The sequence below is a fragment of the Ipomoea triloba genome, chromosome 2 (assembly GCF_003576645.1).
Source record: "Ipomoea triloba cultivar NCNSP0323 chromosome 2, ASM357664v1".
NCBI lineage: Eukaryota > Viridiplantae > Streptophyta > Magnoliopsida > Solanales > Convolvulaceae > Ipomoea > Ipomoea triloba.
This window is the reverse complement of record NC_044917.1, coordinates 10680785-10699044: the sequence shown is the minus strand read 5'-3', so window position 1 is coordinate 10699044 and position 18260 is coordinate 10680785. Positions and strand designations below refer to the sequence as shown.

At 37.6% G+C, this 18260-nt stretch overlaps 3 protein-coding genes across 3 annotated transcripts; 2 read left to right on the top strand and 1 right to left on the bottom strand.

The window, feature by feature from the left end:
* Positions 1 to 281: 281 nt before the first annotated feature.
* On the top strand, positions 282 to 2109 carry LOC116011096 (BTB/POZ domain-containing protein At1g55760-like). The gene is made up of 4 exons (XM_031250612.1): positions 282 to 754; positions 841 to 992; positions 1096 to 1217; positions 1407 to 2109. Exons 1-4 carry the CDS (start codon positions 636 to 638, stop codon positions 2010 to 2012), a joined length of 999 nt encoding a protein of 332 aa, XP_031106472.1. The 5' UTR covers positions 282 to 635; the 3' UTR covers positions 2013 to 2109.
* A 98-nt stretch (positions 2110 to 2207) lies between these two features.
* LOC116004357 (protein DNA-DAMAGE INDUCIBLE 1-like) lies at positions 2208 to 6890 on the bottom strand. The gene is made up of 16 exons (XM_031244373.1): positions 6605 to 6890; positions 6472 to 6504; positions 6222 to 6352; positions 5656 to 5764; positions 5385 to 5501; positions 5198 to 5263; positions 5041 to 5103; positions 4906 to 4950; positions 4450 to 4511; positions 3898 to 3991; positions 3446 to 3538; positions 3280 to 3349; positions 3089 to 3162; positions 2902 to 2950; positions 2656 to 2681; positions 2208 to 2536 (listed from the first exon to the last, which is right to left on the bottom strand). Exons 1-16 carry the CDS (start codon positions 6668 to 6670, stop codon positions 2408 to 2410), a joined length of 1227 nt encoding a protein of 408 aa, XP_031100233.1. The 5' UTR covers positions 6671 to 6890; the 3' UTR covers positions 2208 to 2407.
* Positions 6891 to 9527: 2637 nt separating this feature from the next.
* LOC116009729 (enhancer of mRNA-decapping protein 4-like) lies at positions 9528 to 17853 on the top strand. The gene is made up of 12 exons (XM_031248852.1): positions 9528 to 10361; positions 11008 to 11057; positions 11141 to 11294; positions 11373 to 11591; positions 12113 to 12241; positions 12689 to 14269; positions 14418 to 14765; positions 14976 to 15095; positions 15405 to 15575; positions 15888 to 16034; positions 16124 to 16249; positions 17379 to 17853. The coding sequence occupies exons 1-12, from the start codon at positions 9528 to 9530 to the stop codon at positions 17685 to 17687; spliced, it is 4188 nt and encodes a 1395-aa protein (XP_031104712.1). The 3' UTR covers positions 17688 to 17853.
* Positions 17854 to 18260: the final 407 nt, after the last annotated feature.

Below are 18260 nucleotides of genomic sequence, written 5' to 3'. Positions count from 1 at the left end.
AGCTCCTACGAACTTTTTCCTAAATCAAAATATTGAAAGTCAAATATTTAATACAAGTATAATTGGGCATACTTTGCTTGGAAGGAAAACAAAGAATTAGAGTTTCCTTCCTGTGCACACATGCCTTGTACACCTACAAAAACAAATTATAAACAATTTTCAATTAAAAATAAATAAATAAATAAAAGTAACAATTAAATTAGCAATTGCACACAAAAAACTATATGTAAATTAGATCCGAAAGGTAGGGTGCAATGTGCAAAACCCAACAAATCAGCAGAAAGAAACTCCCTTCTGCAAACGAACTTAACTACTTCACCATTAGTATATAATAGCCCATCGAGCAGTTAATTTCTGGAAATTTATATATACATGCACTCAAGTCCTGCAAGTTTGCTCTATTTGTCGCAGATTTTGTTAGAAAATACTGAGCTAGCGAGTTGAAAATAACACCTAACACGAAGCTAGGTTACGTTGCAAAAGCAAGTAAGCAGGCAGGTTACGCCATACTAATCTTCAGTTCCCATAACTCTTGTTCAAAAGGAGTTGGAGGAGGTAAATCGCGAGTAATCTCGTCAATCTCCAAGTTCTCACTCCTTATCTGTATATTCTGTGCATCGTATGAAATCAGAAAGATGACCGAGGATCCTTACCGAGTGGACACCACATCACGTTTCGCGCAATGGCGCTTCGAAAATTTGCCTACCTGCACTTACCGCAGGTCTCAGCCTTTCATCATGGGCAAGTGGAATTGGTCAGTCTTATATAACATCAAAATTTTTTTAATTTTGAATTGTATTGAAGTTAGTGTTGAATTGGTTGTTATTATTTGTATTGAAGGATTCTAGTTGTGGAGAATAACAGATCATTATCCGTTAAGTTCCACCCAGAGACATCCAATACAACAAGAGATAATCCTCCCATAGCATCTTTCATAATTAGATTAGTGTCCAACAATGTTGGACCTGATCGCAAGGTTCTGGTCCATCCAGGTATGTACCATTAATCCATTTTATTTTAATTTAATTTGTTTCTTTCATTTATATTTTTTCTTTCTTTAACTGTACATCACATATGTATATATCATGCATGCAGAAGTTATAGACAAGAAGTTCAAGTACAGTGAAACCACTTTCCTCTGGACAATTCAAGCCCCAATATCCGGCAAATTCATCTTAGACATTGAGTTTCTTGATCTCAAGATTGAATCTCCCAATGTATGTATAGTATTATTCTTTAATTTAATTAATTACTTATTCTTTTTTCCCATTCCGCCACACGCACATGATGTGTTTGATAAATTGCTCCAATGAAATTAGGTTACCATAGCAATGAAATCTAACACTAATTGGTAGTCCAATGGCCATTAGAATGGCTTTTGAATTGATGAATATTTTTGAATGCAGAAAGGGGATGAGCTGTGCTCAATCTGGGCTGAAACCTTCAAGCGGGAAGAATCAAACGCACACTCCTTATCATCCTTGGCTACGATGTTCTCCAAAACCATCCTCACAGACATCGTAATCAACGTATCAGACGGAAGCATCGAAGCTCATCGCGCGGTCCTGGCCGCAAGATCGCCCGTGTTCCACACCATGTTCTCGAGCGACCTCAAAGAGAAAGAGGTCTCCACCGTAGACATCTCCGACATGTCGGTGGAATCTTGCCGGATTTTGCTGAGCTACATGTACGGCAGCATAAAGAACGACGATTTCATAGCGCATAGACTGGAGCTTCTCCGAGCGGCGGATAAGTACGACGTTGGGGATCTGAAAGAGGCGTGTAGCCAAAGCCTGCTGGAAGACATCGATTGCAAGAATGTTTTGGAGAGGCTCCAAGCCGCCGTGCTTTATGAGCTGCCGCAACTGAAGCTTAGTTGTATGCAGTATCTTGTGAAGTTCGGTAAGGTGTTTGAAATTCGCGATGAGTTTGCTGCGTTTCTGCAATATACGGATAGAGAACTCATCTGTGAAATGTTTAGTGAAATTCTGACTGTCTGGAAAGGCTTATGAATCTCTCTCTCTCTACCCAAATGGAGACACCAAATATATATATTCCTTTTATATATATAATATATAAATACCCAAATGGCCAAATGTTTTTCGTCAATGAACTGGATGCAAGTGAAAAGATCAATTCAGGTCGGTTTAGTTTGGACTTATTTTAAATTAGTAAATTTGAAATATGCATTGTTAACAAATAAATAATTATGCCATAAAATAATTAGGGGTAGATAAACATATTTTTCGAAATTCAATTAGAAAAATGAAACAATAATGTGTATGATGTTCCTTCTCTCCCAACCTCCTGTTAGGAGTTAAACTGCAACAGTTACTGTGCAGCCTATGAATGTGGGTCTAAAATAACAATAAGAGTTACATAAGTGAAAAATGTATATTACAGCTAATCAACCCCCAAAAAGATATGCAGCAGCTTGTTCTTCATTGCCATCAAAGAACTTCAAAGCTTGTATGACAGCCTCCCTTCCAAATCCCAGCTCAACAAGCTTGCTTACTTTGGCTTCAAAATTAGGTCCCTGCATACACAGTATCAGCTGTATTATACTTTTTCTTTTTACTTCATACAACATTTTGTAACAACCTATTTTGCGACGAATTTTCACACCATATAGTAATCAATTCGACGGTATTTTACCTGTGTCTGGGTCTGACCAGAACTTCCTGCAAGTCAAAAGAGAAGAGCTATGTGAGTTGCCATTCAATGTAACAGAAGTAAAAGTGTTGATCAGAAGGAACGATTAAACAAATTCGATAAAAAAGAATAGTAGAGCACAAAGCTAAGGAGTCTTGAATTCTAAATTTGGAAAAAAGAAGTTAACTCAAATTCAGCAGTACAAAATGAATGAAATAGGAGATTTTATTAAGGTGTTCTAGAGCTTACCAGAAGGGCCTCCTGTAGGGGTATTAGTCTTCTCCCCGGCAGATGTTGCCTGAACATCAAGACAGCGAAAGTCAATACCGAATTCAGCGTCACAACAAAGTAAATTTACCGGAGAAGGAAATTATATATTTAAAGAAGACTAATACAGAGGAGGGACACAGGAAGAAGAGATGGAGGGCATTCTTACTTGAGATCCAGAGCTAGAAGCCGCCTCCTTAGCATGCCTCTGTTCATCGAGAAAGTGAGATGGAATGTCCTTCTCTGAAATTTCAAAATGCGAACGAGGAAAAAGTGAATATCGACTTTCACTTTACTCTGTAAAGCTAATAATTTCATTTCGGCATTACTGCTAAAAAAAGTAACGGGAAGGTGATTAACCTTGCAGGAACGGTACAGCCACTTCCCCTCCAGCAACTCTCAGGACATTTTCCTTCAAATCAATCATGCACTGCAATGATGCCGGATAAGTACGTTCTCGTTGTACACAAATCAACAATAAGTGAAATGATTTCCCAAGACAAGGGGGATAAAGTAGTAATATTACCTGGTGTTTGCGGAGCATGTCTAGTCCAAAAAGAAATTCCATATTCGGGGAATCCAGCACCAGGAATGAACAAGGGTAAAATATTTGCCCAATCTGCCAGAGTTCAGTGACCCAGTCACATTATGTAATGAAAAAAATAATTTTCCATGATAATTTCTCAACAATAAAGACATCCACGAATAATTAACAGGATAACTGGGCTCTATTTTGTCAGTCCTGTGACTCAAGTCTTTGTATAAATGTAGGACAGCACATCTCGATAAAATCAAAAGCAAGGGAAAACTGGAAAACTAAATAACGCATATTTCCTCAGACAGAACCACAGGACGATAGAAAATATACCAAACATAAATCCTCTATTGCTCCAACGAGAGATTGAATCATACATTCATCAATGGATGCGAGAAAATTTTAGGCAAAGTAAATGCGAGATAGTTTCGAATCTTACAAACCTTGATTGGAGCAACATGAATCCTACCAAGTATCTCAGATTGGCCAACACCATGAGCAATGCCCCTATAGCGTGTATCTAGAAGCCTTAACAAACTGAAAGAAAACATGTGAATAATAATTAACCACTAAAATATAGGGATTATCATTTCAGAAGAACAAATCCCCCCACCCCATAAATCCCTACTTTACACGGCATTACAATATACATATAATACAATTTTTTTTTAGGTAAACTGAATTTCTGTAACTGTAATCAAGTAACCAAACAAATCTCCAGAAATGTTACTTTCACCAGAGTGTATGAAAGAATGAACAAATCCAATGCTAGGATCTAGAATCCCAGTTGCTTTACTAGTCTGTCTATATATGCTTGAGAAAATTTTAGCAACTTACATTACATATAAATATATAATACATCTTATTTCAGACTCACTCTTCTGTACAGCTTACAATATTATGATTCATTATTATTCGCAATCAAAAACAAAAGATAAATAAATAGCACAGAAAAAAAGTTAAAAGTGATTCAGAGAAACACAAATTTATCATACCCACAGCGTTCAGCACAGCTTTTTGATATGATTGTTGACTGAGCTCCACTATCCACAAAGGCCTGAAGCAAAGGCAAAGATAATCCCTCTGATCAACATAAAACAACTAACAAAATAAACAAAGTAATGGAAGTGAACTGAACAACATACTACACAAGTAGCAATAAATAGTCACAAAGTTACAAAAAGGGAGAGAGAGGGAATAGAATAAGTAATTTAACAAGATTAGTCAGCCCAATGAGAGAACCAAGATGGTAAAAAAATTCTTAAGAGCAATAATATTTATTCTCTACCACCACATGAATAAAAAAAATCTTAATGCATTAAAGTATTCAACACATAAAGAGCTTGCTATCATGAGATCAGGCACTCCCTTTTCATTTGGAAAATGGGTGTTAGGCGATTAAGAAAAAGAAAGATACACAGAAGCAAGCCATGCACATTTTGAGTCCACACCTTTAAAGGGACACCATTTACTTCCATGTCAACATACAACATAACCTGCAAGTAGCAAACAAAAATTAAGTTTAGTTACTAACAATCACCTATGCATATAGTGAAGAAATGAATAAAACAGGCATCTTCACATACCACCCTTGCAAAAGCTTCGGGATTGTGCTCCAGGGCAGCTGCCCAGTTCTCATCAATACCTTTCTGCAGGATAAAAGTATACAAATGAGACTAAATAACTATGCATTTTAACATAGCAAATCTAAAGCATAAAAGAAGAGGCAATAGAAAGAGAGACCTGGCGAATTGCTTCCTCAATCTTCTTTTGTGCCTCCACATCAAATGGATCTGCATAAAGTAGTGCCTGGATAACAAGAGTTCAGTCAGGTAAAAATGCACCAATTAAGAGCTAATATTCTATTATTCTGATATTTCTAAAACAGTAATACAAAGTATTAAGGAATATCAAAATGAGATTCATCTACCATTTCCTCTTCCTGTCGACGCCGAAGTTCTGTTCTCTGCTGATTACGCATGCGCAGAATCTCTTGTAGCTTATTTAGATCATTCCCAAGAACAGCTTGGGCCAACTCAGGATCATTCTGCAAGTTGAAACACCACATAGTATCAACGCCGTCAACTATAAAACCATTATATCAATCATTAAAAGAAGTTCAATGAAGGCATGACTTATATGCTTCTAGAGTTGTCCCTATCGAGTTCAGACCATAAAGAATCAGACTAAATTTACTCTACCTGGAACAATTGGGCCATCAAATTGGAATCATTCCGCAAGTGCTGCTGGAAAGCAGATGGGTTCACTGCAGAGCCATCTGGATTGAAGCCCATGGCATTGCTAGAAGCACTGAAATTTACCAATCTATTGTTAGCATGAGAAGACTTGACAGAGCTATATTTTCTCTGTATTACTGGAGGACAATAACAGAGGACCAGGAGTAGCAGAAATAAAGGTTACTAAGGCAACCATAGGCAGAGAGATCACACAAGGAATGAGCTTTAAAACCCAATAGTTATGGGGAAAAAAAGCATCAGCCAACAATTCAAATAGCTATAGAATCATAACTTATTCTTGACAAGATATTAAAATAGGAGCAACAATTATAAAGCTATAACTTCATCCTAACAGAAAGACTAAGATTTAGCACTTAATAAAAATGAAAATCTGGCCATCTTAGTGGAGAAGGTAGGGAGGGATTAAGGTTAATGCATAACAACCTCAAAGCTGTGAGCTTTCTTGTAATTATCCGCTTAACAAGTAGAGATAAACCAGATATCAACTTTATAAATTGCAAATTACACACCTTGATTGCAATGCGTTTGACACCATCATCACCAAATCTCCATCAGAAACACCAAGAGCACTGAGCTTCTCAGCATTTCTCATCTCCCGCCCATTATATAGCAGCTGCTGTTGCTGAAGCGGTACCTGTGTCTTCTCGTCCCAAAAATTCACAAATTAAGCAAATATAGACCAAGAAACTTGCAAAGAAATTTTGAAAAAGAAAGATATATTTAAAAAAAAAAAAAAAAAAAAAGCCCTTTTAATCTAACCTCAACTTCCAGTAATGCTTTCAAGTTCTCCACCTTGCATTATCAAAACCAGAATCAGAAAAACTTAGGGCACCACCGATCAATGAATAAATATAAAACTTTCAAAAAAGAAACAAATAATAACAATAATTACAGATTCGTCTCGATCCACATCGAGGGTAATGATTTGCTCGTCAACAGTCATTACAGTGACCTTCATCTTCTCGCCTTTTGGTTGATTTCCGAAAGAGGTAATGAACTGAATGGGGATTGATGAAGGGTATGTATAGGATTGTGGGAATTCAATTGTAAGAGAGAACTAGGAAACTAGGTGTAGTTATAAAGAGAAAAATTGGGCAGCTTTAATGTATTTCTTTCCTGCTAGGTTTCTTATCTTGCTGCCAAAGAAATCCTGACCTTCGTTGACGGGCGGAAAGAAAGACGCTTAAAATTACGGGACTTACACTGCTAACTTTTCGGCTTCCAGCTAGGAATCGACAGCGACAGCGACGGAGACGCAGCCCTGTTTCTTTGTTTCGTTTTTTTGTTTTTTGTTTTTTTCCAAAGGAAAAAGTGTCAAACTGGCCCATAAGTTGGGTGAATAGTGCAATTAGGTCTTTTCTTGAAAAAATTTCATTTAAGCCCTCAAATCGATAAAATTGTTCAATTAAGTCTAAGTTGACTTGTTTATCATGTCAAATTTAGTTAGGAGACCTAATTGCACTATGCACCCGACTTAGGAAGGTCAAGAGCAGCAGTAGCATGAGGAAGATGTGTTGGGCTATGGGTAATCCAAGTTGACTTGTTTATCATGCCAATTTTAGTTATGAGACCTAATTGCACTATCTACCTGACTTGGGAAGGCAAGGACAGCAACAACATGAGGAAGATGTGTTCGGTCATGGGCAGCAACAGCATGAAGAAGGAGTTTATGTTGGTCTTAGCCATCGCAGCAGCATGATGAAGACCTCATTCTCCCTACTGTGAGCACAAAGAAGATGACAAGCCAAAGACAATCCAACTGTAAGAAGCCTTACTATACTAGGAGCAAGGCAACTATGAAGTCCAAATTTGTTAATAGCAGTGATAACCCTATCAACCTTGACTGAATCAAGCTTTAGTGCTGTTGAATGTATTGAACTGTCAATTTGTATGTAGTAGTTTTGATCAGTGCATATCAACTTTAACTGATGTTTTTTGCCTAGTTAAGGAGTATGAACTATTGATTATTGACATTAACCTTTTTGGTATTGTAATGGCAGTCTAGTTGTTTACCGTATTGGCATAAAAGTGTTGTTGAATGTATTTGCAAATTGGCTAATGAATGGCAGTTTGGTTTTTGGTTAATGACTGGTAGTGTGATTTTTGTTAATGAATGGCAGTGTGGTTTTTGGTTAATGTCTTTGGTAAATATATTGATGAGTTCATTACATTACCAAAAGGATGAATTCATTACATAACTAAAAGGATGAATTCATTACATTACCAAAATGATGAGTTCATTACATTATCAAAATGATCACTACCTACAATACACAACTCCAAGAAAGGGACATTACACATTGGGGCAATATTTACTATCAACCAAAACTACAAATATTACCATCAACAATTTCACCAACTTCAACCCCTTGCCATGCTCCCTATCACCTTTAACCTTCATATTTAGTGTTCTTAATTATTCATATTGTCTATTTAATATTTATGTGTTTTAGCAATCCCGAAATTATTCACTTTGAACGATAGCACATTGGAGGATCATATCAATCCACACCCCACTTGATCCTATATTAACAATTTCAAAACAAAAAATTTAACAAAAACAAGGTATACTTGGCGTACATATATACAATTTTAACCAAAAAAAAAAAAAGTTACTTACAATACTACCACAACATTGCCAAAACATCCGATCCAAAATCTCATTTGTCCATGAGGTTTGAATCCTTAATTGATGATCATATCTACAATCGATAATTGAGAACTTTTCCCCATATTCATAGTACTCATTACTCAAAGAATAATAATGAAAATTACTCATTACCAGGTAGAGAGTCGACTTGTTGGAGAATGGAGCTGACCTTCCTCTTCCTTCTCTTCCCCTCTTCGTTCTTCTGTTGTTTTCTTTCTTAGGTTTAAAAAAGACAAGAAGACAAGAACGAAGAATGAATGAACAAAATACTTCGATTTTGATTTAGATGAATCGAGTTTGGGATTGGTTCGATTGGCTGAATAGTTTGTTTTGCCCCTTAGATTAAGCCTTAATTGAGTAATTAAGAGATTTCAACGAAAATTTGCCGTCAATTTGGTCGGAGTGACAAAAATTGATAAAAATGGATAGCCATGGTATGCAATTAATACTTTTGAAAGTCGTGAATTGCAATTAAGAGGATCCTATAGTCAATAGACCAAAATGGTAATTTGCTCTAAGTTAAATTACTACAACACACTTAGGTATGGATTTGTACAACACTTTTAAGATGGGTGGGTGTCAAGAATAATCAATCCAAGTAATCCATGATCAATGTGTATAGCCAACCATATGGTGCAAAAATTTGATTGCATGTAAATATGCGATGCTTTTTTCATTACTATTATCGCTTACTTTATCCATTCTATTCATATCTGACTCCTTCCTTGACGCCCTCCACCCGCCAACTATCATCAATACATTAATAGTTTCGCTTGGATTATATTTTTTAAATAAAAGATAAATTTAAAAATTTTATGTTTTATAAATTGTTTTGAGTATTAATGACTCTATTGCAATCTAGTCTATATATATAAAAAAAAAAGGATAGAAATCATATTTTTCAATTGTTTTTTTTTTTTTTTTTGGTTGGGGGTTTAGAAAACTGGTACATGCCGGTCTCCATTTCCTCATCGCCATCATAGTAAGTAGTAACGTTGTCACAACAAGACTGAAATCACCAAATACTCAAGTGTTTAATGGTGGACGCTCTTCTGCTTCCTAGCTTCCATCTCTGAGAATCTCCACGCTCTACCTATACATACACAAATCTGTATTTCTATACACAGGCCAAGAAAGTTAGAGTGTAATTGATCAGATCTAGCTAATGGCTTCCCCTGGAAATCTTAATCAACCAGGTGGAGGACCATTCGACGTGCCCAAATTCTTCAAGACATCGGCGCCGTCACAGCCACCGCCTGTGGCGGCGGTAGCAGCCGCAAACCCTACTCCCCAAAACCCTAACTTCATTTCCTCCTCGCCTTTTCCTCCGCCGTCTACTGCTTCCTATCCTCCGACCTCCGGGATGGAATATATTTACTCTTTTCCGCCTCAGACCTCCGCTCCATTCCCACACCACCCCCAATTCCACCACCAGCACATCCCTCCCTACCCCGCCCCGCTTCCTCCTCAAGCGCAAGGGCTTCAGAGATCCGTGTCTTTCCCCACCCCGCCTCTTCAGCCTCCGCCGCCGGCGACTCCTCACCAGTTCCAGAACCCTAATTCTACTAGCCCCAATCCCGGGGCTCGCCTCATGGCTCTGTTGAGTGCGCCGCCTTCCTCTCACGAAACTCCGCAACAGATAATGCCAGTGCCGCCCATTCATTCGGCAGTTTCCGGGTCGGACCCGCCCGAATTTTCATTGCCCCATGGTGCTCCCGGGTCCAATCTACCATTGCGGATGCCCAGCAGTAAGCTGCCTATAGGCCGGCATTTGAGTGGCGAACACATTGGTTATGACATTAATGCTAGATTGCCTGGTGAGGTGCAGCCTCAACTCGAGGTTACTCCCATTACAAAGTATGCTTCAGATCCTGGACTTGTTTTGGGCCGGCAAATTGCAGTCAATAAGACTTACATATGTTACGGATTGAAGTTGGGCAACGTTCGGGTCCTTAACATCAATACTGCTCTCAGATCATTGCTAAAGGGCCTAGGGCAGGTTGGGTTCCTATTTGGAATTGTTTTTTTCCCTTGATAATGGAATTTGTTAAACAACTTCGAGGTGCTGATATTCTCTTGCTTTTCTGTATGGTTTATATGGGCAATTTAACATATTATCCTTGTCTATGCACATTGCAAATGATATATCAAGAGTTTTTTATATTTTATTTTTGTAACCAGTTGATTATTGTTCACTCAAAATGACTACATGAAATAATTGAAGTATTGTAGGAGCAATTTAGTTTCAAGTACTTTACACTCTTTGCCATGATAGAAGAAAACAATGAAAGTTGGGATCCTTGTCTTTCTGGGTGAACTTTAGGTCACCATAATTCATTTCCAGCTGCTAATTCTATGCCTGCAAATGGGTTTTGGTCCTTGTTTGCCAATTGTAATTGCTTTTTTAGGGCAATGGGCAATCTGACTTGCCCCATCCCCATGGCCTTGTACTTGTAGTTTGTGGTAGATGGCTAGGTCAAAACTTGCTCATAATGAAAGAAAGGGGATATCTCTACTTGGTCAGCTGTTTTTCATCAAACATTAGTCAAATGGAACAACACTCAGCTAGTATTTCCAACCTTTCTGCATTGGCCAAAAGGAATAAGGTTCTATTGTATTTACCTAAAATGTGTATCTTCTTTCAGAGGGTCACGGACATGGCTTTCTTTGCAGAGGATGTTCATCTTTTGGCTAGGTACTAATCTCTAATGTTGCTCATAATATATATGTATGTATCTTTTAAAGTTGTGTTGTCTTTCTAATTCACTTATTTCACAGTGCAAGTGTTGACGGCCGGGTATATATATGGAAAATCACTGAGGGACCGGATGAGGAAGACAAGCAGCAAATAACTGGCAGGATGGTTACTGCTATTCAAGTTGTGGGAGGAGAATCTTTTCATCCACGAGTTTGTTGGCATTGTCATAAACAAGTATTTTCTGATCTTTGCATTTTTACATAATTTTAGGTGATTCTATTGGAAGTCTTTTCATCCTGCACTCTTATGCAGGAAATTCTTGTGGTTGGGGTTGGAAAGAGAATTTTGAGAATTGATACAACCAAAGTTGGAAAAGGCGAAGTATTTTCGGCCGAAGAACCACTGAGATGCCCATTTGATCGGTTGGTTGAAGGGGTTCAGCTTGTTGGTACTCATGATGGAGAAATTACTGACTTATCAATGTGCCAATGGATGACCACTCGTCTCGTGTCTGCTTCAGTGGATGGCATGGTTGGTGAATGTTCTTCAAACTTAAGATTTTTTACCTTTTTGCACTAACAACTCAATGAAATAATTCCCACATATTAAGGATGAGGGTTTTTTGTTCCTCCACTGCTGTTTGCATTTGCATCAATCTTGAATCTCTTCCACATTCTGATTTGAGTTAATTCCGAATTCAGTGCTCTGACTACAGGGTTGCTAGAATAAGAAAATTAGGGTTTTGTTTCCCGCTCGTGAAAAACAATGGGTGCAATGGTTTTCCAATTTTACCCTCAATTTTAACCATTTACAACTTTACACACTGAAAAGCTTATAGTGGATTACAATTGGAAATGATTCAATACTTAAGGGCTAAATTTGGTAGCTTTAAAAGTCGAGGACTAAATTTGGAAATGAGTGATAGTCAGAGGACTAAATTTGGAATTAACTCTTTAGATTTCGTAATATACATCATTTTGTTTGTGCACTTCTGTTACTATGTTGAACCCCAGTTGATGTGTGTATGGATTTTTTTTTCTTTTTGTACACAGATCAAGATTTGGGAGGACCGCAAGCCCATGCCACTTGCAGTACTAAGGCCATATGATGGTCAACCAGTTAATTCGGTTTCATTTTTGGTTGCTCCAGAGCGCCCAGACCACATCATACTTATTACTGGGGTATATTCAATCAAAATGTGCTTTGGAGGCATTTATACACTTGTGTGTGTGTGTATCTAAAGTATATATATATATGTCTGTGTGTGCCTATATATATATATATATAGGCTAATGTTCCAGTGAGACCACCTCTTCCCGTGAGACCCTTCATAAATGCACACAAGCTACTATACAAATGCATACAAGGTAGTTGCGTGCATTCATGTTGGGCAAATTGCACACAATCTAGTCTGTGTGCATTCGTGTAGTAGCTTGTATGCATTTATGAAGGGTCTCACAGGACTCACGGAAAGAGGTGGTCTCATTTGATTATTACTCTATATATATATATGTATGTATGTATGTATGTATCTGCTCTACAAATACTGTTTTTTGTCAATGCTAAGTTATCCCTGACTTTGTTGTTCTGCATTTGTATTGCAAATGACTTATTGAAGATGTTGACAGGGCCCACTGAATAGAGAACTGAAGGTATGGGTATCTACAAGTGAAGAAGGATGGTTGCTTCCTAGTGATGCTGAATCATGGCACTGTACACAGACATTGGAGTTGAAGAATTCAGGTGAAGCTCGAGTTGAAGAATCATTTTTTAATCAAGTCATGGCCTTGTCTCAAGCAGGTCTATTTTTATTGGCAAATGCAAAAAAGAATGCCATATATGCAGTGCACCTAGAATATGGCCCTAATCCAGCATCAACACGGATGGATTACATAGCAGAATTCACAGTTACTATGCCAATATTGAGTTTTACTGGGACAAGTGATTTACTACCGCATGGGGAACAGGTTATTCAGGTGTATTGTGTGCAAACACAGGCTATTCAGCAGTATGCTTTGGACCTATCCCAGTGTTTGCCACCTCCACTGGAGACTGCCATGTTAGAGAAGTCAGAATCTAGTGCTTCACGCGAGGTTATTAGTATTGAAGGATTTGCTCAAAATGAGCACTCTGGAAATAAACCAACGGAATTACCTATATCTAGTTCTGCACCCAAAATTCCTGTGCATGATGGTGGTTCTGAGAGTGTGCCTACAGTGAGGAATCCTGTTGGTTCTGCTTCTATTGAGATAGCTACATCACAGGAGTTCAGTTCTAGCATGGAAAACAAACTGGCTACTAGCTCCATTGTAAATGCCAATGCTGATATTCTTCCCGTTGCATCACCTCCTCTTCCTTTGAGTCCTAGATTGTCTCAGAAGCTTTCTAGTTTTAGAAGCCCATCAAACAGCTCTGAACCTGGTCCTCTTAATCATCGCGGTGGAGATCCAATTGTTGAATATTCAGTTGACAGACAAATGGATGCCATTCATGCAAACTTGTCTGATGCAGCTTCTCTGGATGATGATGAAAACAAGGTTTCTCATGAGGAGGTTTCCTCAGGTCTCAATAATCCTATCAAATTCAAACATCCCACTCATCTGGTTACTCCTTCAGAGATTTTGATGGCTACAAATCAGCAGAAGAATGATGGAGAAAAGAACATACAAGATGTTGTAATCAACAATGAAGCACGTAACATGGAGGTTGAAGTTAAGGTTGTGGGTGAATCAATATCTAGTCAGAATAATGACACTCGAGAAGAACTTCACGTTAGTGTCTCAAATAAGAAGGAGAAATCCTTTTGCTCTCAAGCCTCTGATCTTGGAATGGAGATGGCTCGAGAGTGCCATGATGTTTCACCTGAAACCTATATTGTTGAAGATTCTAAGCAAATTGATGGTGCTAATGGAAGTGAAGAACTGGCCCAACCATCAAATGATCAAGAGGAAGATTGCAATTCTACCAAAGATGTCTCCAGAAAGGAGTTAAACTCAACTAACCCAGTTCCTGTTCAACAGCCACCTACACCTACTACGAAGGGGAAAAAGCAGAAGGGGAAAAGTTCTCAAGGATCTTGTCCGCCATCATTATCACCTGGTGTTGTCAATCCAACTGATTCTCACAATGAAGCAGGTGTCATCTCAAGTGTCCCCTCGATGGTTGCTGCATCTACACAAATTTCATCCATGCATGAGATGCTGAATCAGGTGCTTGCTTGGTTACTAATACCCTAAAGCATTCTTCCTGTCATTTCTGTGTTTGTGTCTGTGTATTGATTTGTGATGAGTGAAGTCTTGTGAACTTTATATTTAATGCAGTTATCTTTTTCAATCTTGCCATTTCTTTTTTGTGTAGCTCATCTCCATGCAAAAAGAAACACAAAAGCAGATGGGGATGTTGGTTGCTGTTCCAGTTACCAAAGAGGGAAAAAGGCTTGAGACAGTCTTGGGACGCCAGATGGAGAAAGTTGCTAAGGCCAATGCTGATGCTTTATGGGCTCGCCTTCAAGAAGAAAGTGCGAGGCAGGAAAAATTATTGCGTGAGCGCAATCAACAGATAACAAATTTGATCTTAAACAGCCTAAACAAGGACCTTCCAGTGTTGGTGGAAAAACTTGTGAAGAAAGAGTTAGGTGCCATTGGGCAAACTGTTGCACGGAGTATTGAGAAAACAGTATCAGTGTCTATTTCAGAAACTTTGCAGGTTGGTATAAATGGAGTTTCAGTTGCTAAATACAACATGCGATAATCTAAGAGGCTGTTGTGCAGTGTGCTTTTCAACATAACTTTTATTAATGGACTTTTTATTTTTGTTTTGTTCCTATCATTTACCAGCCTTGACATTTGGTCACTTATGGACATCCTAGCCTTGAACATACACATTTCATATTTTAATTCTTTCTTTATTATTCAGAAAGGAGTTGGTGACAAGGCTGTGAGCCAGCTAGAGAAATCAGTTAATTCCAAACTTGAAGTTACTGTTGCAAGACAAATCCAAGCACAGTTTCAGACTTCTGGAAAACAAGCTCTCCAGGTAAACATATTTGAATTTCTTAAAAAAATTACCAGTACATGTTAAGGATGCATAGCATAAAAATTACTGTTGAAATGAATTGAAGTTGTGGACTTGCAAGTGGGGAATTTTCTTTTTCAGTTTCTCCTTTTTCTGCTTGTTTATGTGTGGGCCTTACAGCCTAGTAGTGACTCTCTTTGACATCGAAATATGTTTGATTGAAGATGGTTTGAGAGCTATCATTTCTTTAAGTTAGTTTTGCAATCTTCTGGTTGTGGCCAAAGGGCAGCCTTCTGACTTTGTTGTGACCATATTCTATCTGTCATGCAGGAGAATCTGAAATCTATTCTTGAAGCCTCGCTTGTCCCTGCTTTTGAAATGTCATGCAAGGCAATGTTTGAGCAAGTGGATGCTACATTTCAAAAGGGAATGGCTGAACATGCTGCTGCTGCTCAGCAACAGTTTGAGTCAATGCATTCACCACTGGCTCATGCTTTACGGGTACATTGCCTGGCTACTAGCTTTGTTATTACTACTGCTCATTTTATGTTGTAATTGATTTTTTAAGAATTTTTTTAAAATCCTTTTGGTTTGCCTATTCTGTGAGGTGAGTTTAATGTCATCTTACCCATCTACATTTTCTATGATTTGATAACTTTCTGTCAGTTTCCTTTCACTCACTGCCAGCAATTGGAAGTTCATTTTTGTTAAGATAATAAAATCTGTCTTTCTAAACTTTATAGTGGTTCTAATATTACTTGAATCCATCATGAATTTGTATTCTTTATGTGGACTAATTTAATCAAGTTTCAGGATGCCATCAATTCGGCATCATCAGTGACACAAACCCTAAGTGGTGAGCTGGCTGATGGTCAAAGAAAGTTGCTTGCTCTAGCAAATTCTAAAGCAGCAAATCCAACTGTCAGCCCATTGAATAATGGGCCCTTGCTCCAAGAGAAGGTTTTTTTTTTTACTAAACTCTGGATACTTTTGCTGGAATTTCTTCTCTGTGCTAAATGTACTGGTTCTGTATGGGATGTTTGAAACAGTTTGAAGCACCCGTGGATCCAACCAAAGAGTTATCTAGATTGTTGGTGGAGAGGAAATATGAGGAGGCCTTCACTGCAGCCTTGCAGATTAGTGATGTGAACATTGTATCCTGGCTATGCTCTCAGGTATGCTTTCTGCTGTGGTTGCTGATGTAGTTGATTATAGGATTGAAATGGATTGTTTTTTTAATTGTGTAATTGGCCTTGTCAAGAAATTTCAATATTTCACCTTCATTTATGCTCCATTATCTCGTTTAAAATTTTTTTTTTTTAAAGGAAACTGTTTTACAGGGAAAAACTTCTATTGTTCAGTCAGTATTATTGGAAAAAAGTTTATGGTATTCACTTACTAGAAAAACTCAATACAAAAGAAATGTAAAATCTTTCCTAACACTAGAATTCGCTTTGCGTAAAAAGTTATGAGCAACATGGTCGCTGTGGCATTATCTATGGTTTCTGAAATGTCCATATTTTTGTCAAAACCAAAAGCTTCCCAGTTCTTTATTCTTCTCTATTACCATATTCTTCTACTTGTCTCTTGCTACAAACAAAACATGGCCCTTTCTTTTACTCTGTATATCCTTTTTAACTCTTGCTTTCTCCTTAATCTCTTGTTTTGATTAACTATATAATTTTTTATTTTTTTTGAAAACAAACTATATAATTAATTTATTGGACTCAAAAAAATGAGTAGGAAACAGAGGTTGCTGGCCCTATTCTGTTAGCAGAGAGAGTGTGTGTGAGAGGAAAATGAAGAAAGAAAAGAAGAAAAAGTTTGATGGTGGAGAGAAAATGAGAGGAGGGAATGTGAGAGTTGGAAAAAGAATAAAGAAGAGAGAAGAAAGGCTAATGGCTGTGGATTAGTGCTTCTCCAAGAGTTTGGAGATGGAAGATTCTAAATATTTGTTATATTTTATACAACTTTTGGAATAAAAATTAAAAAAGACACATGAAATACGTTTTTCATGAGTTTTGATTTGTTAACTGTTTTCCCCATGGAGGTTGTTGTAACAATGAGTGTTCTGGTAAAACGATGCGAGTGTACTTCAGTTCAGTGTTTGTTTGTCTTGAATCCTAACACAAATTTACTCGTGTTTTACATGAAGTGAAGGGGCTATTTCTCAGTCCATCAATTTTTTATAACTTTACATCGTAGATTAGAACTGTACTGCTTCACATAACATTTTGTTTGGGTGTGTTGAGCCCTTCTCCCTCTCCTTTCCAGTTAGGTCTTATGTTGATTCACTTCTTTCAGGTTGATTTGCCTGGGATCTTATCAATGAACCCTCTCCCATTGAGTCAAGGAGTACTCCTCTCATTACTTCAACAGTTAGCTTGCGACATTAGCAAAGAGTCAACCCGGAAACTGTCATGGATGAGAGACGTTGTATCCCCCATAAACCCAAGCGATCCGATGATTGCAGTGCACGTCCGTCCTATCTTCGAGCAAGTGTATCAGATACTAAACCATCATCGGAATCTTCCCACCACGAGCGGTGCCGACCAGTCCAGCATCCGCCTGATCATGCATGTTATCAACTCAATGTTAATGACCCCTAAATGATTTTCAGAGTTATGGAGCACACAGAAGTAAGTCTGTACAAAGTTGTAGGGATTTTCATGTAGAGCGAGCTATTTCGGTCTGTAGAATTATTGGAGTTTATAGCAGTTTTTGTTAATTTTGGATTACTTCATTTATTAAATGAAATTTTGAGTTACTTTCTGATTTAGTTATGGTTGCAGTGTGTTCATGTCGACGTGATACTGATATCTTAGGGTTGAAAATTAAATTATTATCTCCTCAATGCTACAACTATTTGGGATTAAATTATTAATTGAAAATTGCATTTAAAATGTTATAATTGACGATTATATGGAAATTAACTCTGAAATTTTGCAACGTTGTATGTAATGTTCGATGCCTTGCAAATTTTTGCTTATCCTTGTAGCAATTGGTAAGCTATAAATTTAAACCGACACATGAGTAGCTATCCGGAATAAATCACGGGAAATTATACCAAATAATTTATGCTTTCTGTTGTAAAATATATTTAATATTACCATTATCTACATATTTTCTAGCATATATTCAATTTCTCTATATAATACGTCAGTTATTACATATTAATAAAAGTTG

Bases quoted from the DNA above. Each gene is read 5' to 3' on its own strand.
- LOC116011096 (XM_031250612.1), top strand. From the start codon at position 636: ATGACCGAGGATCCTTACCGAGTGGACACCACATCACGTTTCGCGCAA. The intron at 755-840 runs GTCAGTCTTATA...TTTGTATTGAAG, and splicing joins ATCATGGGCAAGTGGAATTG to GATTCTAGTTGTGGAGAATA. The intron at 993-1,095 runs GTATGTACCATT...TCATGCATGCAG, and splicing joins CAAGGTTCTGGTCCATCCAG to AAGTTATAGACAAGAAGTTC.
- LOC116004357 (XM_031244373.1), bottom strand. From the start codon at position 6,670: ATGAAGGTCACTGTAATGACTGTTGACGAGCAAATCATTACCCTCGAT. The intron at 6,505-6,604 runs GTAATTATTGTT...TGATAATGCAAG, and splicing joins ATGTGGATCGAGACGAATCT to GTGGAGAACTTGAAAGCATT. The intron at 2,951-3,088 runs GTAAGAATGCCC...CTTGATGTTCAG, and splicing joins CTTCTAGCTCTGGATCTCAA to GCAACATCTGCCGGGGAGAA.
- LOC116009729 (XM_031248852.1), top strand. From the start codon at position 9,528: ATGGCTTCCCCTGGAAATCTTAATCAACCAGGTGGAGGACCATTCGAC. The intron at 12,242-12,688 runs GTATATTCAATC...AGATGTTGACAG, and splicing joins ACATCATACTTATTACTGGG to GGCCCACTGAATAGAGAACT. The intron at 14,766-14,975 runs GTTGGTATAAAT...TTTATTATTCAG, and splicing joins CTATTTCAGAAACTTTGCAG to AAAGGAGTTGGTGACAAGGC.